This window comes from Sprattus sprattus (genome assembly GCF_963457725.1).
Source record: "Sprattus sprattus genome assembly, chromosome: 2".
Lineage (NCBI taxonomy): Eukaryota > Metazoa > Chordata > Actinopteri > Clupeiformes > Clupeidae > Sprattus > Sprattus sprattus.
In genome coordinates this window covers 43,597,584-43,618,154 of record NC_137921.1, presented here as the reverse complement: position 1 = coordinate 43,618,154, position 20,571 = coordinate 43,597,584, and the positions used below count along the sequence as shown (strand labels likewise).

General features: G+C 42.8%; 1 protein-coding gene across 1 annotated transcript; it reads left to right on the top strand.

The window, feature by feature from the left end:
• Positions 1-594: 594 nt before the first annotated feature.
• On the top strand, positions 595-20,357 carry hdlbpa (high density lipoprotein binding protein a). The gene is made up of 28 exons (XM_080832673.1): positions 595-677; positions 2,474-2,545; positions 4,900-5,014; positions 7,411-7,562; positions 7,794-8,009; positions 8,247-8,453; positions 8,795-9,010; positions 11,063-11,269; positions 12,039-12,146; positions 12,290-12,394; positions 12,533-12,611; positions 12,781-12,920; positions 13,192-13,296; positions 13,525-13,638; positions 13,988-14,074; positions 14,174-14,305; positions 14,519-14,737; positions 15,064-15,285; positions 15,693-15,911; positions 16,085-16,223; positions 16,464-16,645; positions 16,777-16,881; positions 17,008-17,142; positions 17,254-17,397; positions 17,599-17,778; positions 18,050-18,166; positions 18,370-18,519; positions 18,817-20,357. Exons 3-28 carry the CDS (start codon positions 4,939-4,941, stop codon positions 18,913-18,915), a joined length of 3,855 nt encoding a protein of 1,284 aa, XP_080688799.1. The 5' UTR covers positions 595-677; positions 2,474-2,545; positions 4,900-4,938; the 3' UTR covers positions 18,916-20,357.
• Positions 20,358-20,571: the final 214 nt, after the last annotated feature.

Genomic DNA, 20,571 nt, shown 5'->3' with positions numbered 1-20,571 from the left:
GCTGTGAGGCCTGTCCTAAATGATGGCCATAATCCAGCAATTTTTTAATGCAAGCGAAAATAGCCTCCTTGGCAAGGTCAACATGATGTACCCGGACTCAATGATCCCTATGTTAATTCAACAGGCCTAGCATGACGCTATTTAACGGCATGCAGCTTCATCTAGCATATAGCTGCATGCAGATGATAGAGATCACTTTTAGCAAGGTATCTTGATGTGTAACCAGTTAGAAAAACTGTAACAGTACAATACAATAGTCCAATTTATGTCCCACTAAGAGAAAAGTCTGTGTCCTTGACAGAAGAGATAATTTGTTTTGAACAAGAATCAAAACCAGCTGACTTGACTATTGCATCGAGATTCTTTTTAATTTCAATTATTTAAGCTTGACGCTTGCATAAGAAACGTTTATAGTCTTGAAATGATCGGCTTATCTAAACCAACGCCAGTTTTGTAAACGAGATCATACCTACATGCTAAAACATTGGTTGTTTTAACTGTTAAGCAGCTATTCAGTTACATTGAACACTATGTTAGTAATCAGAGACTGACGTGACTGGATACGATTGGAGGTTGGTTCTGCTATATAGCTGACAGACTTCAGTTCCACCCTTTCGCCAGTTGAGTTTCATTACCAGCTTCTGCACCACACAGGGCAGACGGGAATACAAACACAAGTAAGTAGCTAGTCTTAATGTTTCGCAATCGAGCCACGTAGGTTGTATTTGTGAAGACCAACGTAGTTTATTTTCGACAATAGAATAACATTATGTTTTGCTTGCATGATAACCAAGTACTGTAACACTTTCTCCACAAAATTTCTCCGGTTGTGACTCCATGTTAATCGCTTACCAGTGGACTGTTTCGCCCTGTCTTAATGCCTACGTGGACTTTTAAGTAAGACAGTTGGGTACATTACCACTGAGAAAACACGGCACTGCTGTTACTACGTGGGTGCATATACAGATCATAAGAGCATCAATTGGCACAGCGATGTTCTGATTTTATTTGATAGACATTTTCTTTCTGTCAGTGTGGATAGCTAATCTAGCTAGCATAAGTTTACAAATGGAGTATCTGAGTATGTTGCTAGCCGCCTAACTAGCAAGCTAGCAACCAGCTACGTGTCACCACCGCGCACGCGCAAGTTAAAGTTTATATGAGTTTATTAGCTTACTAGCTACAGATGCTAGATGCCAAAGTTTTACCGATTTGTTGCTGTAAGTCGAGGTTTCGTTGATCGCGTTGACAATGATATGTCACTCGAGTGACTTCAGGCAACTACACCCCTTTTGCCATATTTTTGTCGATTCTGTACTGCGAAATGGCCATCGTCACATTTCGTCCTAGCCTGTTAGCTGGTTAGCAAATGTTGCTAACCTTGTAGGCAAATAGTTGACGTAGCACACTCCCAGTTGGTAGAGTTTAGTGTATGGGCTTCTTAGCAAGATCATTCGTCCGTCTGCTGGGTTTAACACGGGTCTACAGTATCGGATGTCAAATCGTATACTCGCAACATCGAAAACTATTATTTTATGCAAACCATTAAAACATCGACAGATGTCACTGACGGTCCCTATACATTCCCACAATTCTACGCAGTATTTCAGATGGCCACGTTAAAAGGGGAGAGGTTGGTGCTGCTAGGCCAGTTGGTCTTGACTTAGCTAAGTAGCTAGCTCCTTCAACTATATGTATTCGTTCCAATACCTCAGATAAAAAATAATAATAAAAAAAACTGGTCAAGCTAGGCAGCTCCCGAGTTGGTATACCACATGTTTGTGCGTTTAAGCCCAGCTGTTCTGGTTCACTATTTCATATTGAATATTATCTACTTGTCTTGGTAACTGACAAGTTGCACTACCATTTACATTTGGCCAATTTAAGTCTGACGTGTAATATATTGACGAACAGTACATATTGTTGGTTTACATACAGTTCTTAAATTCTGTTACACGATCATACTCATGCCGTACATTTTATTGTACAATATCGTCTTGAGAACCAACCTGATAAACTGGTGTATTTGAAACTACACATTCAACCAAAACCAAGCAGTTAAGTGGTTACTTTTCTGGCTACTAGTTGAATTAAAGCAACGACTTGCTCCGAAATTCCATTCCTGGCAGCCACACATACGGAGTGAATGGAGAGGTTTTCTTAAGCCTATATTTCGTAACAAACGAACACCATCGTTTGTTTTTTGACTGACGTTGCAAATCAGTCTGACCACAGTTCGAGTGATCATTGGATTTTTGAGGCTTCTGTAGTATTATCTCCGCTTGGACAATGTTTAGTGCGTGATATTCTGCTGTTGGCACAGTGGCCGTGTAATCATATTTTTACACAGATTTAGTCTTTTAAAACAAACAAAACAACATTATCTTATCAGTAGGCGATTACTCATTACAAAATGATAACTTGTTTCCCTTGAGAAATGCTTGGTGCTAATTACATGCTTTTTGCTTTTCAGGCAAAAGCTGGCAGGCTGACACGATCGGACAGCTTTACAGGACGGATTAACTGGTAACTGACCATTTAGCTGGTAAGGTTCAACTCCGCAACAGGGCAACATTTTAATCTCTCCCCCTTTCCACAGCCAGTCTTTTAGTCTGTTCTATTTGGAAGTTGGAGGGCTGCGAGGAGTCAGATATCCCATAGCCACACCCTTTGTGGGGTTTGTGTGTACTTTGTATGTGTGTGTGTGTCTTCTGGCTCTGGGGCAGAAGATTGGTTTTCCTCAGGTTGAGTTTTTAGTAACGCCTAATAATCTCATGAGTGATCAGTAATTTGAAGCTCTAATCTTAAAAAAAATGAAATGAATAGAGTTTTGGAATAAATGTGCTCATACTAATGGCATGGAGAGCGCTTAAGGCCTGTTACTTAAAATCAGAGTGCAGACCTGGCCATTTTGTGTCGAAAGCCCAGCCCACCTCCTACCCCCGTTACATTTTTATGAAAAGCCTGTTGAGTACTCCATCTGTCTCAGGAGGTCTTTTCTAGAGAGTGAGTGTATGTGTGCTGATGTGAGACAGAGTGCTGTATGTGTGCAGGCCGTGTGCGGGTGTGTGTGCAGGCCGTGTGCTGGGCTCTGCCGCTGTGCCTCTAGACTTCAGGAGACCTACAGAGGAAGAGGCCCTAGAAAGGGAGCAGAGAAAAAGCATGCTAATGCAGACTGGCTCCTTTCTCCATATTAGAGGATCCCACTGCCTACACACACATACGCATTTATACACTACAACTAACCAGTTTGAAGGTCACGTGCTGAACACCATTTGGGTTTGGCCTTAGGAGAGAGGACTGCAATCATGATGAGTCAAAGGTGTCATTAACTGCTTGGAGATTCTGTTTATGGTGCTGTTACTCCCTATCATTTGTTGACATTGTTTTTTGGTGTGTCAGCATGAGGGCTGTACCAAGGGTGTCGTAGACCTAAAAGTAGTGTCTACCCCCCCCCCCCCCGAAGAAATTTGCTTCACTATCAAAGTTTTCAGTACGTCTAAGCTATAATTTATTTTTGTCATTCAAAAAAAAAATCTACGAAGCTGCTATAGTTTACTCTTTCATTAAGCTACGTCAAAAAAGCGTTACATTGCATGATTAGACTTCATTTTACAGGATTCTTATAAGAAAAAGCTAGAATAATGTTAGATCGCTTTGGTGTATTTTGCCTTCATGTCTCTTCAGTGACATTGCCGGCAATTTGCTGTTTTAAGCAGTCATTATAACACAAATCCTGCCGTTTCTCGAACGTTGGTTGGATATACGGAAATTCATTGCAGGCGCCAAGAATAAATAGAAAGTATTTACCTTTATGCACACAATAAATGTCATCACTGTTTAATAAAGTACTGATGTGGCTTGATGGAAAGCATTTAGGTCAGTATATCCTATCTATCAAAATCTTCATGAGAACTACTGGTTGCCAACCACACCAAGAAGCTCTTAGTTCAACCAGTTGTATGTGCAATGCTTGATTATCTAAAAATAAATGATGAAAAGATACTCTGAGGCCCATTTTTATCCTTGGAGGCGTTAAATCCCCCTTAGTGATTGCTTAGCCCCCCTTACCGTAGTTGGCTAGTGATGTCCCTGGGCTGTATGTAGGTTTTCTGGACTATGATATGTCTATGCTGTGTTATTATTTAGTGCATTTGTTATAGCTTAAAGACTAGGATATTCCTTTCTTACAGCTGAATGGTGGTCACCAATCATGTGACACTGAGGAGGATGTCATGTGCTTAGATAGCAAATAATGTAAAATCAAAGCTTTATTTTGAATCACGTGTTGAGATTTTAGTTTGATTCACTGGACTGTTAATGCCTCCTTACATGCTTCCATTCCACACACACTGTGGCTTCAACGAAAAGGGGTTAGTGGGGGGAAATCCTCTTAACCTAGAATCTCAGCCAGAGAGCTTCCAGGTTTATAATTAGACTTGAGTTGGGACTGTAGTCTGTAGACTTCAAGGGGTGTTCTTGATGTTTAAAAGAGTTAAAAAACCTTCTCGTACTGTAGTAGTAGAGCTAAGAGGTCTAACTGATCCAGTTGACTTTAATACTGCAAGACATGTTCCTTGTTTACTGGAAAGGGCAACATATACTTGCTGACTCTTCTGTAAGTGAAGTATTGGCTCAGCAACTTCTCATGAAGAGGTGTAGCATGTGTGATGAACACCGATTAGATAATTGCTTGTGAAATGTCAAAGTCTAAACCAACTGATAATCATTTCGCAATACTCTGCCATGTCCTTGTGTTTGTTTTTGTTTGGAAGGGACTGACAATGTATGTGTGAGACCTTGACCTTTATGATTCAATGGAACTCTTGCTCTTTTTCTTTCCAACCCAGCAACCCCCCCTTCTGCTTCCTTAATTTTTTCCTCTCTCCCCTTCCTCAGTGGCACACTCGGACTCCGTGTAAGCGTGGGATATTGACCATGAGCTCAGTCGCTGTACTTACGCAGGAAAGCTTTAATGAGCACCGCAGTGGTCTCTTGGCAGACCAGGCTGCAGGTAAGCGCCACCCCACGTTTACACTGTACTGCCATTCATGTTACCCGGCTCACCCGTCCTCCCTCACCAGTACCTGACTAGAAGTTCTGACAAAATGTATGCAACATTTTAATAAGAAAGGCATGGGTTGGGACTGCAGCCAGCAGTTGCTATGGTTATGGAACTGGAGAAGTGTAGTCTGTTATTTGGACCTGAGGGAGTATTTAGTCATTCTCCTTCTCTGTCCACCTAAAATTGACACATTCTTGTGCCCTGTTCAAAATAATTGAAGCTACCAAAAACAAATGGGATAATCCAAGGCAGTTCAGGGGAGTGTTGTGAGTGCTTACACCCAAGCGCCATTTCTTAACTTTTGAATATGCTTCAAGCTGTCACTTGCCGTCTTCGGGCCAGTAAACTGAGCTGGATGTTGGTTCTCAGTCACAAGCAGTGTTTATTTTCAAATGAACCTGCTGAAATGACAACATTCCAGAGACCATTTTGGGGCTAGATTTTTGTTTAAGATAAAGCCTGGCACTTTAATTAAGTGCTGCAGATCGAAGCAAAATTGTCAGTTAACAAAACATTTAAATAAGGAAAAAAAACTGGGAAGGCATTATAGCATTCGAGATGGCACTTTAAAAAGGCTACAGTAACTAATAATTTGGTTGATTACTGTCAAGGTTTTTGTCCTAAGTGAATTGAATTCTGTCAATGAGTATAGGCAAACTTAAAGTATAAAGTCTCCCGGGTCCTAAGAATATAATATAGAATGTAATGAATATAATGTCATTCAGTTACAGCTAGGGATGAGAACCGATAAGATTTTAACGATTCCGGTTCCTTATCGATTCCTGCTTATCGAACCGATTCCTTATCGATTCTCTTAACGATTCTTATAATTTGGTAAGGGCACAAACGGGTTTTTTACATTAATGTTCTTTTATATAAATTTCTAGAATGTTTACATACACATTTAAATAAAACTTACATAACTTAAATAAAATGTGTTCTGTTTAATATAAACGTTCATACAAACAACAATGCTCCTTCCTTACAGAAGACGTACTAACTGTAACGATGACAGACTAGCAGCCTCTGAGCCCGTCTGATTTAGAACGTCATCATCAGCTTAATTGGATGGAAATGGAGATTATTTATAGAGCAAACGCTGGTTTGCACAATGAAAAAAATGGCACTAACAAAATCGCTGAATTTTCTGATCTGACATACAGCCCTTGTTATTGAGGTAAAGGACTGTATGTTTTCTTGTAGGTTGCTTGGTTGTATTGCTAATAGCGAACTATTATGCTAAACGCTTCTAATAGCAATGTCCACTACAAACACAATAACGTACTGAAGTCCACTACAAACACTACAAACACAATAACGTACTGAAACATAATTACTTGTATCATGTACAAACTAGGCACTCAGTATATTTAACACTTAGCTATTGCTGCCACTGAATTGGCAACGAGAAACGTATTCATATCGAACTGTCAAATTGAGGGAGCTGCACGCGTTGCTTGCTTATTAACGGAGTCTTTTGTACAGCCTAACCCTACCCTAGGACCAACAGAGGGGAGGCAAGCACTGCCCCTGCCTCTAGCCAACGGTTGAAAATAGAAGATTATACCGTTAAGCTAGCCTAGTTATGTAAGTTATATAAAATATATGACAATGTCCAACATCGCCCATTCTGTTAAGCAATTCAACGCTAAGTTTAGTTATGGTTAACACGAAAACGCAAACGTTTGCTGATAACACACGAGTAACACCGTTATGACTTATGATAAAACATTTTGAGGAGTTTACCTTGGCAAGTAAGGGATGAAGCGCCGACGTTAGTTGAGCTGCTGCTGGCATCGAAAACATGACATTCTTGTAATTTTATACCACGTGTGCTCAAGTGCTTATTCATGGTAGATGTACTTCCTCCCTTTGAGGAAATACATTTTTTACAGAGGTTACAAGTGACCGTGTTCGCATCCGTTCGGGTGAAATAAAGCCACACTTTAGATCGCTTCTGTCGAGTTGCCATTTCTGCTGCGTTCTGACTTTATTATAAGAGTTCGCGCATGCGCAAACGGCACAGAGACCCGTTAACAGACCCGGTTATGAATTTGGCTAACGATTCCAAAGATTCGGCTCATTGGGAACCGGTTCTAAACAAGACCCGGTTCTCGGTTCCCATCCCTAGTTACAGCACTTTAGATATGTATGGATTGCACAAACGGCAAGTTCGCTCAAGGGTGAGGTGCTTGGACTGCCAGATGCAAATTTCACGTACACAATGCCGGCAGTTGGCTGAAAATGGCAACCCTGATAAGAATTGGCCCAGTTTCCTCATTCATATCAGTCTGGTGTTCCTCTCGTGCGCCCTGTCGTTCCTATTTTAATAGCTGCTCTTTCAGGGCCAAGCGGTGCTGGAGATGAGGACCTCCCCACCTACAAGGATGCCTTTCCCCCTCTGCCTGAGAAGGCCTCATCTCCTGAGGGGACCCAGGAGGCTAGCAATGCCTGGACAACTAAAATCCGGCCTCTCAAGTCCTCCGTCATCACCCAGGTTTGGAACTAAATTGCATGTTAAGTACTTTCCTGTGTTTTGGTATTGCATGGTCATTTTTGAGCTGCAAACACACTGACTGCTCCGATGGTGGTCTCAGTTTGCGTAAAAATAGGCATTTGCTAAATGTGATCATATAGTGCATTTGGAGTATGGTTTTGTAAGGCTAGATAATTGTTGGGTGAAATAAATGATATTGACTCATTCTTGTGTTATCCTTTTGTTTGAAAGGTTTTCCATGTGCCTTTGGAAGAGCGCAAGTACAAGGACATCAATCAGTTCGGGGAAGGAGACCAGGCCAAGGTGTGCGTTGACATCATGCACAGGACTGGAGCCCACCTGGAACTCTCCATGGCCAAGGACCAGGGGCTCTCCATCATGGTGTCTGGGAAGCCAGATGCTGTGATGAAGGCCCGCAAGGAGATTGTGTCCCGACTGCAGACTCAGGTGAGCCCTGTGATAGGTTGTCGAGCTGTTGTCCCCTGTTTTGCCCTTGCCTGTTTCAGCCGGTTGCTAGATTTGTAGATTACAGTTTACGTATATTGTGCTGGTGGAGAAACATTACTGCGAAACAAATGCTTTCAATAAAATTCAAGACCTTCTAAGCTCTTCTCTTTTTAAGAGAAAGTTGAACATCTTCAGTGAGCTAACTGTCAGTATCTCTTCCATTTTTGATTATGAAAGGCTTCAGCTACTGTGGCCATCCCCAAGGAACATCACCGCTTTGTCATTGGCAAGAACGGGGAGAAGCTGCAGGAGCTTGAGCTGAAGACTGCCACCAAGATCCAGATCCCGAGACCCGACGACCCCAGCAACCACATCAAGATCTCCGGAACCAAGGAAGGCCTGGAGAAGGCCAAGCATGAGATCCTGCTCATCTCTGCTGAGCAGGTAATCTTCTCATAGATGTGTTATGATGGCTGGTTCACTTGTAGTGAAGTGTACTGAAGTGTACCGTATAAATATGTGAAGTTACTACTTGATTGCCTTTCCTTGTGTGCTGATTCTATTTACTTGAGCTTCTGCAATTACTGCCAGTGTGTGGCAGTGAAGCCATGATTGTTATTGCCACATTGATATTTCAAGTGCATTTGGTATAATTGACCAATACTTCACTTTTAAATGCACATACTGAATTGGTTCTTAAATGTCACTGAGTCCTTGAATGTGTTTCTAAATTTGCTAAACAAAAGTTCAGTTTAATAGCGCCCCCCCTGCCCATGTATTTGTAGGACAAGCGTGCTGTTGAGAGGGTGAACATCGACAAGGTGTACCACCCCTTCATCACAGGCTCCTACAACAAGATGGTGGGTGACATGATGCAGGAGACAGGAGCCCGCATCAACGTCCCACCACCCAGTGTCAACAAAACGGAGATAGTCATCACCGGGGAGAAGGAGCAGGTGGCCCTTGCTGTGGTTATGATCAAGAAGATTTATGAGGAGAAGGTACGTTTCATTTCATGAATCGGTTGAACTAGGTAACGTTGAATACTTTATCAAACCTCTTGAATATTAAATATTTGATCAGAGCGCTTGTTCCAACCGATCTAATTCAGATCAGATTTATGAATGGCTGTTGGATCATTCCATTGTTTTGATAGTACCCAACTTTATCCTATTAGGCGCATGTCTGCGGTATTAATAATAAGGCTAGCTGTCCGTAGGCCCTGATCATATTAAATATATAATATTAAGTACAAACTATTTATTATATTGAGTACAAACTAGGCTATAAACTAATTTCCAATTAGACTTCTTCGGGCTACTATGCTGTTATAGCACTGTCGTACTTCATTCGACCAGTAGTTGGTTGTTTAGGTTTCTCGTTCCTTTTTTTGACCTCAGCCCACTACATGCATGTGCGAGCGTGTGTTCATTTTGCCTTAGGGTTGGGCGATGTCTCCTTATTTGGCAGAAGACGATGTTTACATTGAAACATCGTGATGGACGATGATATCGTCTCGTCGGGGGGGGGGGGGGGGGTTGTAGCCTACTACTCAGTCCCATTTTTTTTTTTTAAATGCCGTTACGTTTACCAATGTTGAACAGTGACTAGCGGTGAGGTTCGTGGCTGCGGTGAGGTTCGTGGCTGCACCGACTCTTGCAGTGTCAGATTTACAATAAATTAACCCATTCAATTGGTACCTTGCACATTGACAACTTGTTTTTCATATTTATTATCAGCATTCTTAACATACACATTGGTAAGGTTCATACTGTTGGCAGTTGCTAGCTTTTGATGAATTCGTTTTAATATCTGGATATTTGAACTCGTGAATATGAACTGTTTCATACGAAGTTGCACAGGCACCCTGAGGGTTTCTACCAGTCTCCATTATAATTGTATAGTTAAGTCGAGGAGACTATAACATCAGCTAGATAACTAGCTGTCATTTCATGCAAATTGAACTCTTTCATTTAAATCGTTGAAGGTAACTTAAAGTGTCCTTAGCTAGCTAGTAAGCTAGCAGGTATTTAACCGTAACAACCAGGAAACAACTTCAGCTGGAGTTTAATTCCTCAAATCAGCTCACCAATAAAAGCAGTCTTTGGTTCAAGGTGATCACAACCACTTGTATGATGTTAAATGGCTTCACATAGATATGAAACAATCCTCAGATAAATGATGTGAAATCAACGGAGCAAGCTATTCTGATAACAATGTAATGTTAGCGAATGAGGGGTGAGAAGCTCCCCCTTGCTATATTTAGTCTCCGCTGTTCGTTCAAAGCCAAATATATCCTCGTGGTTCCAAATAGCAATTTGGCTTTGAATGTGAGAAGTTGATCGAGCTATCTTCTGTCCCTTCGTGTCTATTCTATTTTGTAGCCATTGCACTGAAGTTAATGCTTTCGCTAAGTTGAACGTCATATTTCTGTTGACAATAGGCAAGTTTCCCGACGCAGGAGCAGGCTTAGATAACGTGAATATGAATGAAATGTTTGACGTGGGAAAAACGAAGAAAAGCTGTAACCTAGACATAATACCCTAATAATAATACATTGTATAAGAATAAGCCAATTAGGCATATTGTAGCAGTAGCCTATTTAATTTTCATGCCTGACTTTAATTCATATGGGGGGGCGTGGCATCACGATGGTTACCATCCATCGTGATGGTGGGTCAAAAATGACGATGGACGATGATATCGTCCATCGGCACAACCCTATTTTGCCTTCTATCATATACTATCTGATTAAGGGGTTCCTTACGTTGCCATCAGATATCAAGTTGGCAGTGTTTTGCAATAGTTAAATTGAGCAGAATTCGTTGTGTGAGCCTCTCATTTCAAAGGAATCCAAGGAACAGAAATGGTGTTACAAGTTATTCTGGGTGACATTGATTTCAAAGCAGCCCAGCCAGATTGTTTGTTTAATCTTTAGTCTTGGAACAGTTTCCATGTTCTCATTTATGCTATTTTTACCACAAATTCACACTCACACATCGAGCTAAATGCAGAATTAACATGTTTTCTTTCTCCTCATTGTGCGTCTGCAGAAGAAGAGTACCACTACTATTGCGGTGGAGGTGAAGAAATCTCAGCACAAGTATGTGATCGGGCCCAAGGGCAACACCCTGCAGGAGATCCTGGAGAAAACTGGCGTCTCGGTCGAGATCCCACCCACCGACAGCAGCTCAGAGACTGTGATCCTGCGTGGGGAGCCAGACCGCCTGGGCCAGGCCCTCACTGAGGTTTATGCCAAGGTAATCATAATAATGCATTTTATTTGTAGCGCACTTTTGATTCAAAGGAAACTCAGTGCCACAGAGCCAGTACATAGAAAAATATAGTGAAAAAAAACATTGTTGAAACAAACTATAACAAAGTCAAAAAAGGTTTTTAGGCCAGTATTTAGGCAAGGGCAAAAATAAGTTCTGCCCAGACAAAGAAATGCATGGATAATACGAAAGTGGTTACAGGTCTTGGGGCTATTGAGATTTGTGACCCTAATCTCAGTGCCAATGTGTTGATTCAGCTTTGTGTTTTAGTAAACGTACACTCAAGCTTTACAAAAGCCAGCATTGTATCAGAGCCAATTGTATCGGTATTGCTCAGAACAAACACTTTGACTTATGACTAGGTTTTAAGTCTTAGCTTTGCATTAAGCTTACGATTAAGCTTTCATATGCCTAGTTCCTGGACTCTGGTCTTGAGTGTGGTATGGTAACAGGATTTGAGTCCTGGAGTTTTGTGTGAATAACACTTTTGGGCAAGAGCCCAGACAAAGGATATTAAGAATAGCCATATTTGGACTTCAAGCACATAACTAACTGGGGGCAAAAGTTGTCTCCAGACCACATTTAATTTTTCATGAAAGGCTAAATAGGTGACTTGTCGGCGTTGCATAGCGATCAAATAAATGGTTCTATGGCTTATTTAACGGTGGACTTGAAATGAAAGGAAATGACTGTTAAAAATAAAATGATGTTCCCTTGGGTATAACCTTTTTTTTTCTGTCACCTCTCTGCTCAGGCAAACAGCTACACTGTGTCGGCAGTCTCAGCTCCCTCTTGGCTTCATCGCTTCATCATTGGCAAGAAGGGGCAGAATCTAGCCAAGATTACTCAGCAATGGCCCAAGGTACACAAAAAAAACCCCATTGTTTAACTTGTCCACCTTCTCCCTTTGCTATGTGAACGTTTCCTTATTTGTATTAAGTCTGTTAAACAAGCTGGTCTAGATTCCCCCCTCTAACTCCTCTCTTGGTTTTGTTTTGGTTGTAGGTGCACATCGAGTTCACCGAGGGCGAGGACCGGATCACCCTGGAGGGGCCCACCAAAGACATGGCCATGGTGCAGAGCCAGATCGAGGTCATTGTTGCAGATCTGGTGAGGAAGGCAGCGGCTGTCACAACAGCTCCTGGATTAATGAACAATTTTCAAAGAATTTTCTTTGCCTGAGGCCTCCTTTGTGTCACTGTGATGAATTATGGACTTGTCTGAAAACTCGTCTGTTTGCCCCATTAGGTTAGCAGAATGGATTACACCGAGATCAGTGTGGACCCCAAGTTCCACAGACACCTGATTGGGAAGGGAGGTGCCAACAGTAAGTAGTTGTCCCAAGTCTCCTCTGAGGGTCCCCTTTTTTACACGGTCATCATGAATTGACAGGTACCCTGCTAAAACATCGCTAGCGCTCGTTAATCCTCAGTTTTGGGTGTGTTTTTGTCGTCTTTCCTGTATGTTCCTTTTTCTACACGGCCTTCTTCACCCAGTCAACCGCATTAAAGAACTGCATAAGGTGTCTGTCCGCATTCCCCCGGACAACGAGAAGAGCAACCTGATCCGCATTGAAGGGGATCCCCAGGGTGTGCAGGAAGCCAAGAAGGAGCTGCTTGAGCTTGCGTCGCGCATGGTAAGCCTCCACAGTCTGGCGTCCCATTGTACAAATGAACAATGGGTACAAGTGTTGCATCTTTTTTTACACTTTAAAATCATGAATGCTCAGAGTTAGAGTATTTTGCTCTACACCTGCCATGAACTGATTACATCGGTCATATCTTCCTGATGACAATGTTCACATACTTTCAAGACCTTGCCCTTCCACCTGCTTAGGTTTGTGTGTGCTAGACATGTTGCAAGACATGTTGCTTTATCTGCAGTGTTTGTGCACCTGATCTTCACAGGAGAATGAGCGTACAAAGGACATGATCATCGAACAGCGTTTTCACCGAGCCATCATTGGGCAAAAAGGGGAGAACATCAAGGAAGTGAGGGACAAGTTCCCAGAGGTGAGAACTGATGTGTGAAATACGAGAACCTGAAGGGTTAATGGAGGGGAAAAAAGTTACAACAAGAGTCTGATGAGCAATGAAACGATTGAAAAGTGCACTGTCATCCTTAGGACGTCATTTTGTATGCATCAGGAAGTCTTATCCGTTACAAGTTGGTGACGAGCGAGTGGAGACCCTGAGCTGATCTGGTCTGTAACCCTCTGGCTGTTCTTTTGTCCTGTCCAGGTCATAATCAACTTCCCCGACCCTGCGCAGAAGAGTGACATCGTGCAGCTGCGTGGCCCTCGTAACGAAGTGGAGAAATGCACCAAATTCATGACTAAGATGGTGGCTGAAATGGTACAAGGAGCAAAAATTGATTCTTGAACGTCCTATAACACCCTGAATATCTTTTTGCAAAGCTTTTAGCTGATGCTCTCTCTCTACCAACCTTCCGCCATTGTTTGCATTAAATCTCTGCAGGTGCATTCTGTAGTCTGCTTTTTTGGTTAGGCACCCTTTAGTAACATTGTTTCATTCCACCTGAGCCAAATCATACTGAGGACTGGTTTAATACATACAACATTCAGTACACTGCAACACACACATAAGTTTAGTTGTGTTTCTGCATTTCTTTTTGGAAGAGAGGATTTTTTTATTATTATTATTATTATTATTGAACCTATGTGATTTTGTTTTTGTCGATCAGATGGAGAACAGCTTCTCCGTCTCAGTCCCAATCTTCAAGCAATTCCACAAAAACATTATTGGGAAAGGAGGAGCTAATATCAAGAAGGTGAGTTTGTGTTGGAGCGTTTCTGCGGAACATTCTGTCTTCAGTGCCAAGGCAATTGTCTAGAGTGGCTACTTTATTGTGATTTTCCTCAATCCATAGATTCGTGAGGAAACGAGCACGAAAATTGACCTGCCTGCAGAGAACAGCAACTCTGAAATGATCATCATTACAGGCAAGAAGCCGAACTGTGAGGCAGCAAGGACCAGAATTTTGGCTATTCAGAAGGAACTGGTGAGATGGATTTTCTTAGTCTTGATGGGTTGGGGCACAACATGTACATGGCTTCAATTCCCATTTGGTTTGCTGTTCATATAGTGAAATGGGTCATCGTGACCTACAAAAACAATAGTTTTTAACATCCCTGTTTCTAGGTTATGGTGACTGTCCAAAACCTTACCTTGGTTCTTCATATTTGATTCTGAATCTCAATCCTGTCATTATTAGGCAAACATCACAGAGGTGGAAGTGTCCATCCCATCCAAGTTGCACAACTCCCTGATTGGCTCCAAGGGACGCTTTGTGCGCTCCATCATGGAGGAGTGTGGTGGCGTGCACATCCACTTCCCCACTGAAGGCTCTGGCATCGATGCGGTGACAATCAGAGGCCCTGCAGAGGAGGTGGAGAAGGCCAAGCGCCAGCTGCTTTCCCTGGCTGAGGAGAAGGTTGGTTCTACAGCCTCTCTTGGTCACATATTGGTAGTGCATCGCCTGTCCTTGGTGTTATTAACATAACTTCAAAAGAGCATAGGGAGGGCGGATGTGCGAAAGAGTTTTACAGATAGTCCATAGAGCGTGTATATGTGTATATCAGTCAAGGAGAAATATTGTATGAAGCAATATCTATGCTGAGTATAGCCTTTCAATAGACTTGGGCCTCTAGTTTTGGTCATAAACTGACCAATTTACCAAGTAAAGCTCTAATATCTTGACTCCTTCAAACACGTGAGCTTTCAGAGAGTAAAACTATTTTTTTTTGATTAACTACCCAGCAAATAAAAAGTCATACAGCTGAGCTGCGGGCCAAGCCTGAGTACCACAAGTTCCTCATCGGAAAAGGTGGCGCGAACATCAGGAAGGTGCGTGACAGCACTGGGGCCAGGATCATCTTCCCTACCGCCGATGATCAGGACCAGGAGCTGATCACTGTGGTGGGCACTGAGGAGGCCGTGCGCGAGGCCCAGAAGGAGCTGGAGATCCTCATCAAGAGCCTGGTGAGCTTGAAACTGGCTTGACAGGATTGGCCTAACGCTTATGACCTTATTAATGTAGGATTGCAAATCTAATGTAATTGTGGTCTGAATGTCCTGATGGTACAGGGCCAAATCAAAAACTGGATTTCTTGTTAATAATATCCAGCTCTGCATTTCTGCTGTTCCTGATTTTAAAAAATTAAAAAAATCAGTTCAAAATGAGTCACCAAGAAATGAGAGGCTGTAGGAGTAGAAAGCCACTCAATGGTGTTAACAGGATATGGCAGTAACCATAGTTACCATTTGAGCCGTTTTGCATTACTTGTTCCCATTCAGGTCCAGCCCACAAACATTGAATGTTGACGTGCTTACGTATTTATGCACTTGATCGTTTACTGATCTAAATGTATGCTGGTTTACTCTCGCAGGATAATGTGGTGGAGGACCACATGCTTGTTGACCCCAAGCACCACCGCTACTTTGTGACCCGGCGTGGTCAGGTCCTGAGGGACCTTGCTGAGGAGTATGGAGGCGTGATGGTGAGCTTCCCTCGCACTGGCTCATTGAGTGAGGATGTCACCCTGAAAGGAGCCAAAGACTGCGTGGAGGCCGCCAAGAAACGCATGCTGGAGATCGTTGAGGACTTGGTAAGATATTCAGGGCTGCGGTTGGAATACAGATTCTTGGGTCTAAGTCGATATTTTTGTTAATTCAGGGCGACGTGGTTAGAAACGCCAAAGTCTGTGTTCTTACTTTTGACAATTTGGGAGTGATGTCTTCTCTGAGGGAACTAAAGGCCAGTCTTCTGTTGCCCCTCCAGGATGCTCAGGTGACCATGGAGTGTGTGATCGCCCAGAGGTTCCACCGCTCCATCATGGGGCCAAAGGGCTCTCGGATCCAGGCAATCACCAGAGAGCACTGTGTGCAAATCAAGTTCCCTGACAGAGAGGACCAACAAGGTAAAAACCCTCTTTGTTTGCTTTTAGCTTTACTCATGTTCAACACTACTCTGTTATGGTGAAATGACTGGATATAATAGATGGATGTGAAGATGTATTAGTTATAAATTATATAATTTCTCCCTAATATACTATTTTAATGTTACTGTAACACTTCTCTATTCAAGAGAGGCGCAGTCTTTTCACAAACTAAGCATAATTTGTTAGAGAGAAAGATGGTAAATATTCTCCTCCCATCAGCCCCTCCTGCTGAGGCTCCGGCACCGGCTCAAGCTCCGGCTCCTGTGCAGGAGAATGGGGAGGCCATTGAGGAGGTGAAGGAGGTGAAGGAACCTGTCGACCCTGCTGCCCCAAAGAAGTGCGACATCATCGTCCTCTCTGGCCGCAAGGAGAGGTGTGAAGCTGCGGTGGAGGCCCTAAAGGTAACAGAGAGCGCTCATGTTTGACAAGTTCTACAAAAGATCACTTGTAGATAGGAAGATGGAAGAAAGAAAATGTACATTTACAATCTTTCAATAAACATGGGATGAAATTTCTTCTATTTTTCTCTCAGGCTTTGGTTCCTCTGACCATTGAGGTCGAAGTTCCTTTTGAGCTTCATCGTTACATCATTGGGCAAAAGGGAAGTGGAATTCGCAAGATGATGGATGAGTTTGAGGTTGGCATCTCCTTGTACATGTTATTGTTTTCCCCTTTCAAAAACATTCAAATAGACAGTCCATATCTGTATAGTACACATGTAGCGTATAATGTTTATTAATATTTGTATTTTCCCTTTCTGAAGGTCAATATCCAAGTGCCTGCTCCTGATCTGCAGTCTGACATTATCTCCATTACTGGCCTAGCCAATCACCTTGACCGCGCCAGAGAAGGTCTGCTTGATCGTGTGAAGGAGCTGCAGGCCGAGCAGGAGGACCGGGTGAGTCTGCCAGGCACTGCTGGACCTTCAATCTTTAACGTTTCTGTTAATTCCGCTGGTGATTTTTAACCAATTTATGGAGAATTATATATTTTTTTTCTTTCTGTACAGGCTCAGAGGAGCTTTAAGCTATCCATCACTGTGGACCCCAAGTATCACCCCAAGATTATTGGACGCAAGGGTGCTATCATTACCCAGATCCGCACCGAGCATGATGTCAACATCCAATTCCCTGATAAAAATGATGAGAACCAGGTATGAAGTGAACCTATAATGAAGTCTCACCATTTGAAACAGACAGCACAGGCTAAAGGACGACTAAGGAGCCGCTGATTTGAATCCATCTTTTAATTTTGATATTGGTGGCGCTTTTCATGTCTGTGCATCACTTACCTGATGGCTTCTGACTAGAGGTTCATCCAAACATTGATCCCTCATCTTCGATCTTGTGTTCAGGATCAAATCACCATCACTGGGTATGAGCAGAATGCCATTGCGGCACGGGATGCCATCCAAGGCATTGTGGATGAGCTGGAGGAGATGATCTCCGAGGACATCACCCTCGACAGCAGAGTCCATGCCCGCATTATTGGGGCCCGTGGCAAGGGCATTCGCAAAATCATGGATGAATTCAAGGTAACGCCCAGGCAGTAGAGTTCAGTTAATTTGTGTCCGTGTGCGCATGCTAGAAGTACATGCTTACCTCCCTTACACCCTTACCACCTAACTGTTTGTGTTGTCTTACTTCTGTGATTTTAAGTACATCTGTTCTTGACTGGCACAGCATTTGATGATTTTCTTAGTAAGATGTTTTTCTGTTGACAGAACATATTAGTAGAGGAATTTGACGCAAGCTTACTTTAATATGACCTGACATTCTTAACCTTGACGTGTCCCGGATGTCCAGGTTGATCTGAGGTTCCCCCAGAGTGGAGCTGCAGACCCAAACCTTGTGACCGTGACTGGTCGTCCTGAGCTGGTGGATGAAGCCATCGACCATCTTCTGAACCTGGAGGAGGAATATGTAAGCACATCTCATGCTGCAGCAGTTGTTTCCACACATCTCATTTCGACTGCATCTTAAATGACCACACCAATGCTATATTAGCATTGAACCATGTAATCAGTACATGTAGCCATTGTCCAAACTTAGACTTGTTGGTGTATGATGAAACACGGAAAGAATGTATGTTTGTTGTGGGTCTGACCACATTTCCTTTCATCCAGTTGGGTGATGTGGTAGAGAACGAGTCCAGGATGCAACACATGAAACCTTCCGGCGGTGGCGGTGGCGGCGGTGGTGGCGCCTCTTCTATGGACGAGCCCCGTGGCAATTCTAAGGGCTTTGTGGTGAGGGAGGCTCCCTGGGCCGAGAAGGTAATGTTTTTTTTTTATTATTATTTTAAATGAAAATTCAAAACTCATCATGTGGGTCTTTCTGTCATTTTTGGGTCCATGAGATGTGTGATTCGTGTCTGAGGTTGGGGTGGGCGGGAGTATTATGATGTAATGCTGTTTTTATACTACAGTCATGCTTTGCTTCATAAATAAAAACGGTGAATACAAAAAAAAAAAAAAATGCTTTCATGTAGTTGCCCTCTTTTCTTGTTTCCTCAGCTAGCTTTATTGTCTTTTGAAGGTAAACACTTACACCCTCCTCTTATCTCTTCTCAGGCCCCTGACATGAGCAGCTCTGAGGACTTCCCCAGTTTTGGGGCTGCCCCTGCAGCACCTCCTCCCAAGCCATCCCCATGGGGACCCAAACGATTCTGAACATCACGACCGCGGACTGGCTTTTCAGACTTCTCTTGATGGACCCCCCTTCTTCTCCCTGCCCCTTGCTCTGTTGAAGATTGATCCCTGACACTGACTCCCCCCCCCCCAAACTTCTCCCTCCCCCAGCCCCTACCTTCCATCCCCATCCTCTCTTTGGTTTATGCTGTAATCAAACTATGGTTTGATGGGCACTCTGTCCATCATTGCCTTTACAACCCGACAAACTTTCAGTGGTTTTAATATTGTGTGATGCAGTAGCGTGAGGAATTGGATGGGAATGACCCAAAACTAGTGTGAACAGAATGTCTCTCTTTTAAACTTGATAAATGGTTCATACTTTTTCTTTGGTCAACTCTACTTGGTCTGCAGTTAACTCCCCACATTGCTTGAAGCTGCTCTGAACATTTCTCTCTCTCTTGACCTCCGCTGAGCACATTTTTAGGAAGGAATCATAAATTGGTGGGTAATGGACAAAAAAAACTGAGAAAAGACCCAAAATCATTTACGACTCTTGCATACTATTTTGGGCCTTTTACATGCAAGAATGTTAGCCTGTGAAAAGATGATGAAAGGGTTGTTGGGCTAACTAAGCTGCTCAGTTCGTAGTTGCCTTTGTAGTGGGTGTTTGGGGAGGAGACAAACTCAATTACCTCTAGCGGAAGACACCTCTGATCAGAAGTTAGGTTAGCCTACTGTAGAAAGGTTATCCTTCTTTTGATCAACTCTTACCCCTGCGCACCTCCTCCCTCCACCCCGTCCCAGGTGTAGTAGTGTGTGTGGTCGTGCCCTGATGTTACAAATGTTTCTGTGGTCTTCTGCCCCTCTTGTGCTCCCGTTTTACGTGTCCCGGTGCTTTTGTCCATATGATCGTTGGCCGTATTCATGCAGCCTTAGGGGGGGGGGGGGGGGGGAATAGAAGAAAAAAAAGAATCTAACTCAAAACTTTTTACAAGAACGGTTGTTCACTACAGAGTGCTACGTGTTGAAACTGCCAGATACTTTGGAGGGCCATTGGGATCTGTAGACCCTGCCGCTAGTCACTAGACCCCGAGACCCCAAAGTTTACTCTATCCCACACTAAACTGTTGGAAGTTTTCCTATTTCCATTTACTTTTATATTTACATTGCTGAATCATGTTGATGGAAAGAAAATGTAACAACTTCTTGAGAAGACGCAGAAGAAAAGCGAACCATTTAGTGCCAATGAATTGTCAAGTATTGTCGTGTTCTCATCCTCGCTACTGGGTCAGTGTCCAGTCCCTTTTTGTCTTCCAGTTGCTATGCACATGGTTCTGGAACCATAGCAACGGCCCTCTTTAATAGCCTTATGATAAGAATTATGCAAAAACCATACCAGAAAAAGTGAGACGATCATGGATAACACTGGAAATGAAATTGTCCAAAAAAAAAAGTCAATAAAAATGGAAAACTGAAAAGCCTTTCATTGCCAAGCTGTTTTTCTTCCATTGTCTCCAAATGTTACAATCCATTGTATCAACATCAGTGTTCCTTGGAGAATATGAAGTGCTATGTTTGAGTGGCTTCCCTATGGTTTTCATACCCGTGCATGCACATTTCAGAGAGTTAAAAGTCCACTTATAGTTATGTTTCAAAGACAAAACTAATAATAATACCCTTTTTTTGTATAGCACC

Excerpts from the sequence above, each read along its gene's own strand:
- hdlbpa (XM_080832673.1), top strand. The coding sequence starts at position 4,939 with ATGAGCTCAGTCGCTGTACTTACGCAGGAAAGCTTTAATGAGCACCGC. Across the intron at positions 8,010-8,246 it reads TGTCCCGACTGCAGACTCAG|GCTTCAGCTACTGTGGCCAT; the intron begins GTGAGCCCTGTG and ends TGATTATGAAAG. Across the intron at positions 12,921-13,191 it reads TTGAGCTTGCGTCGCGCATG|GAGAATGAGCGTACAAAGGA; the intron begins GTAAGCCTCCAC and ends TGATCTTCACAG.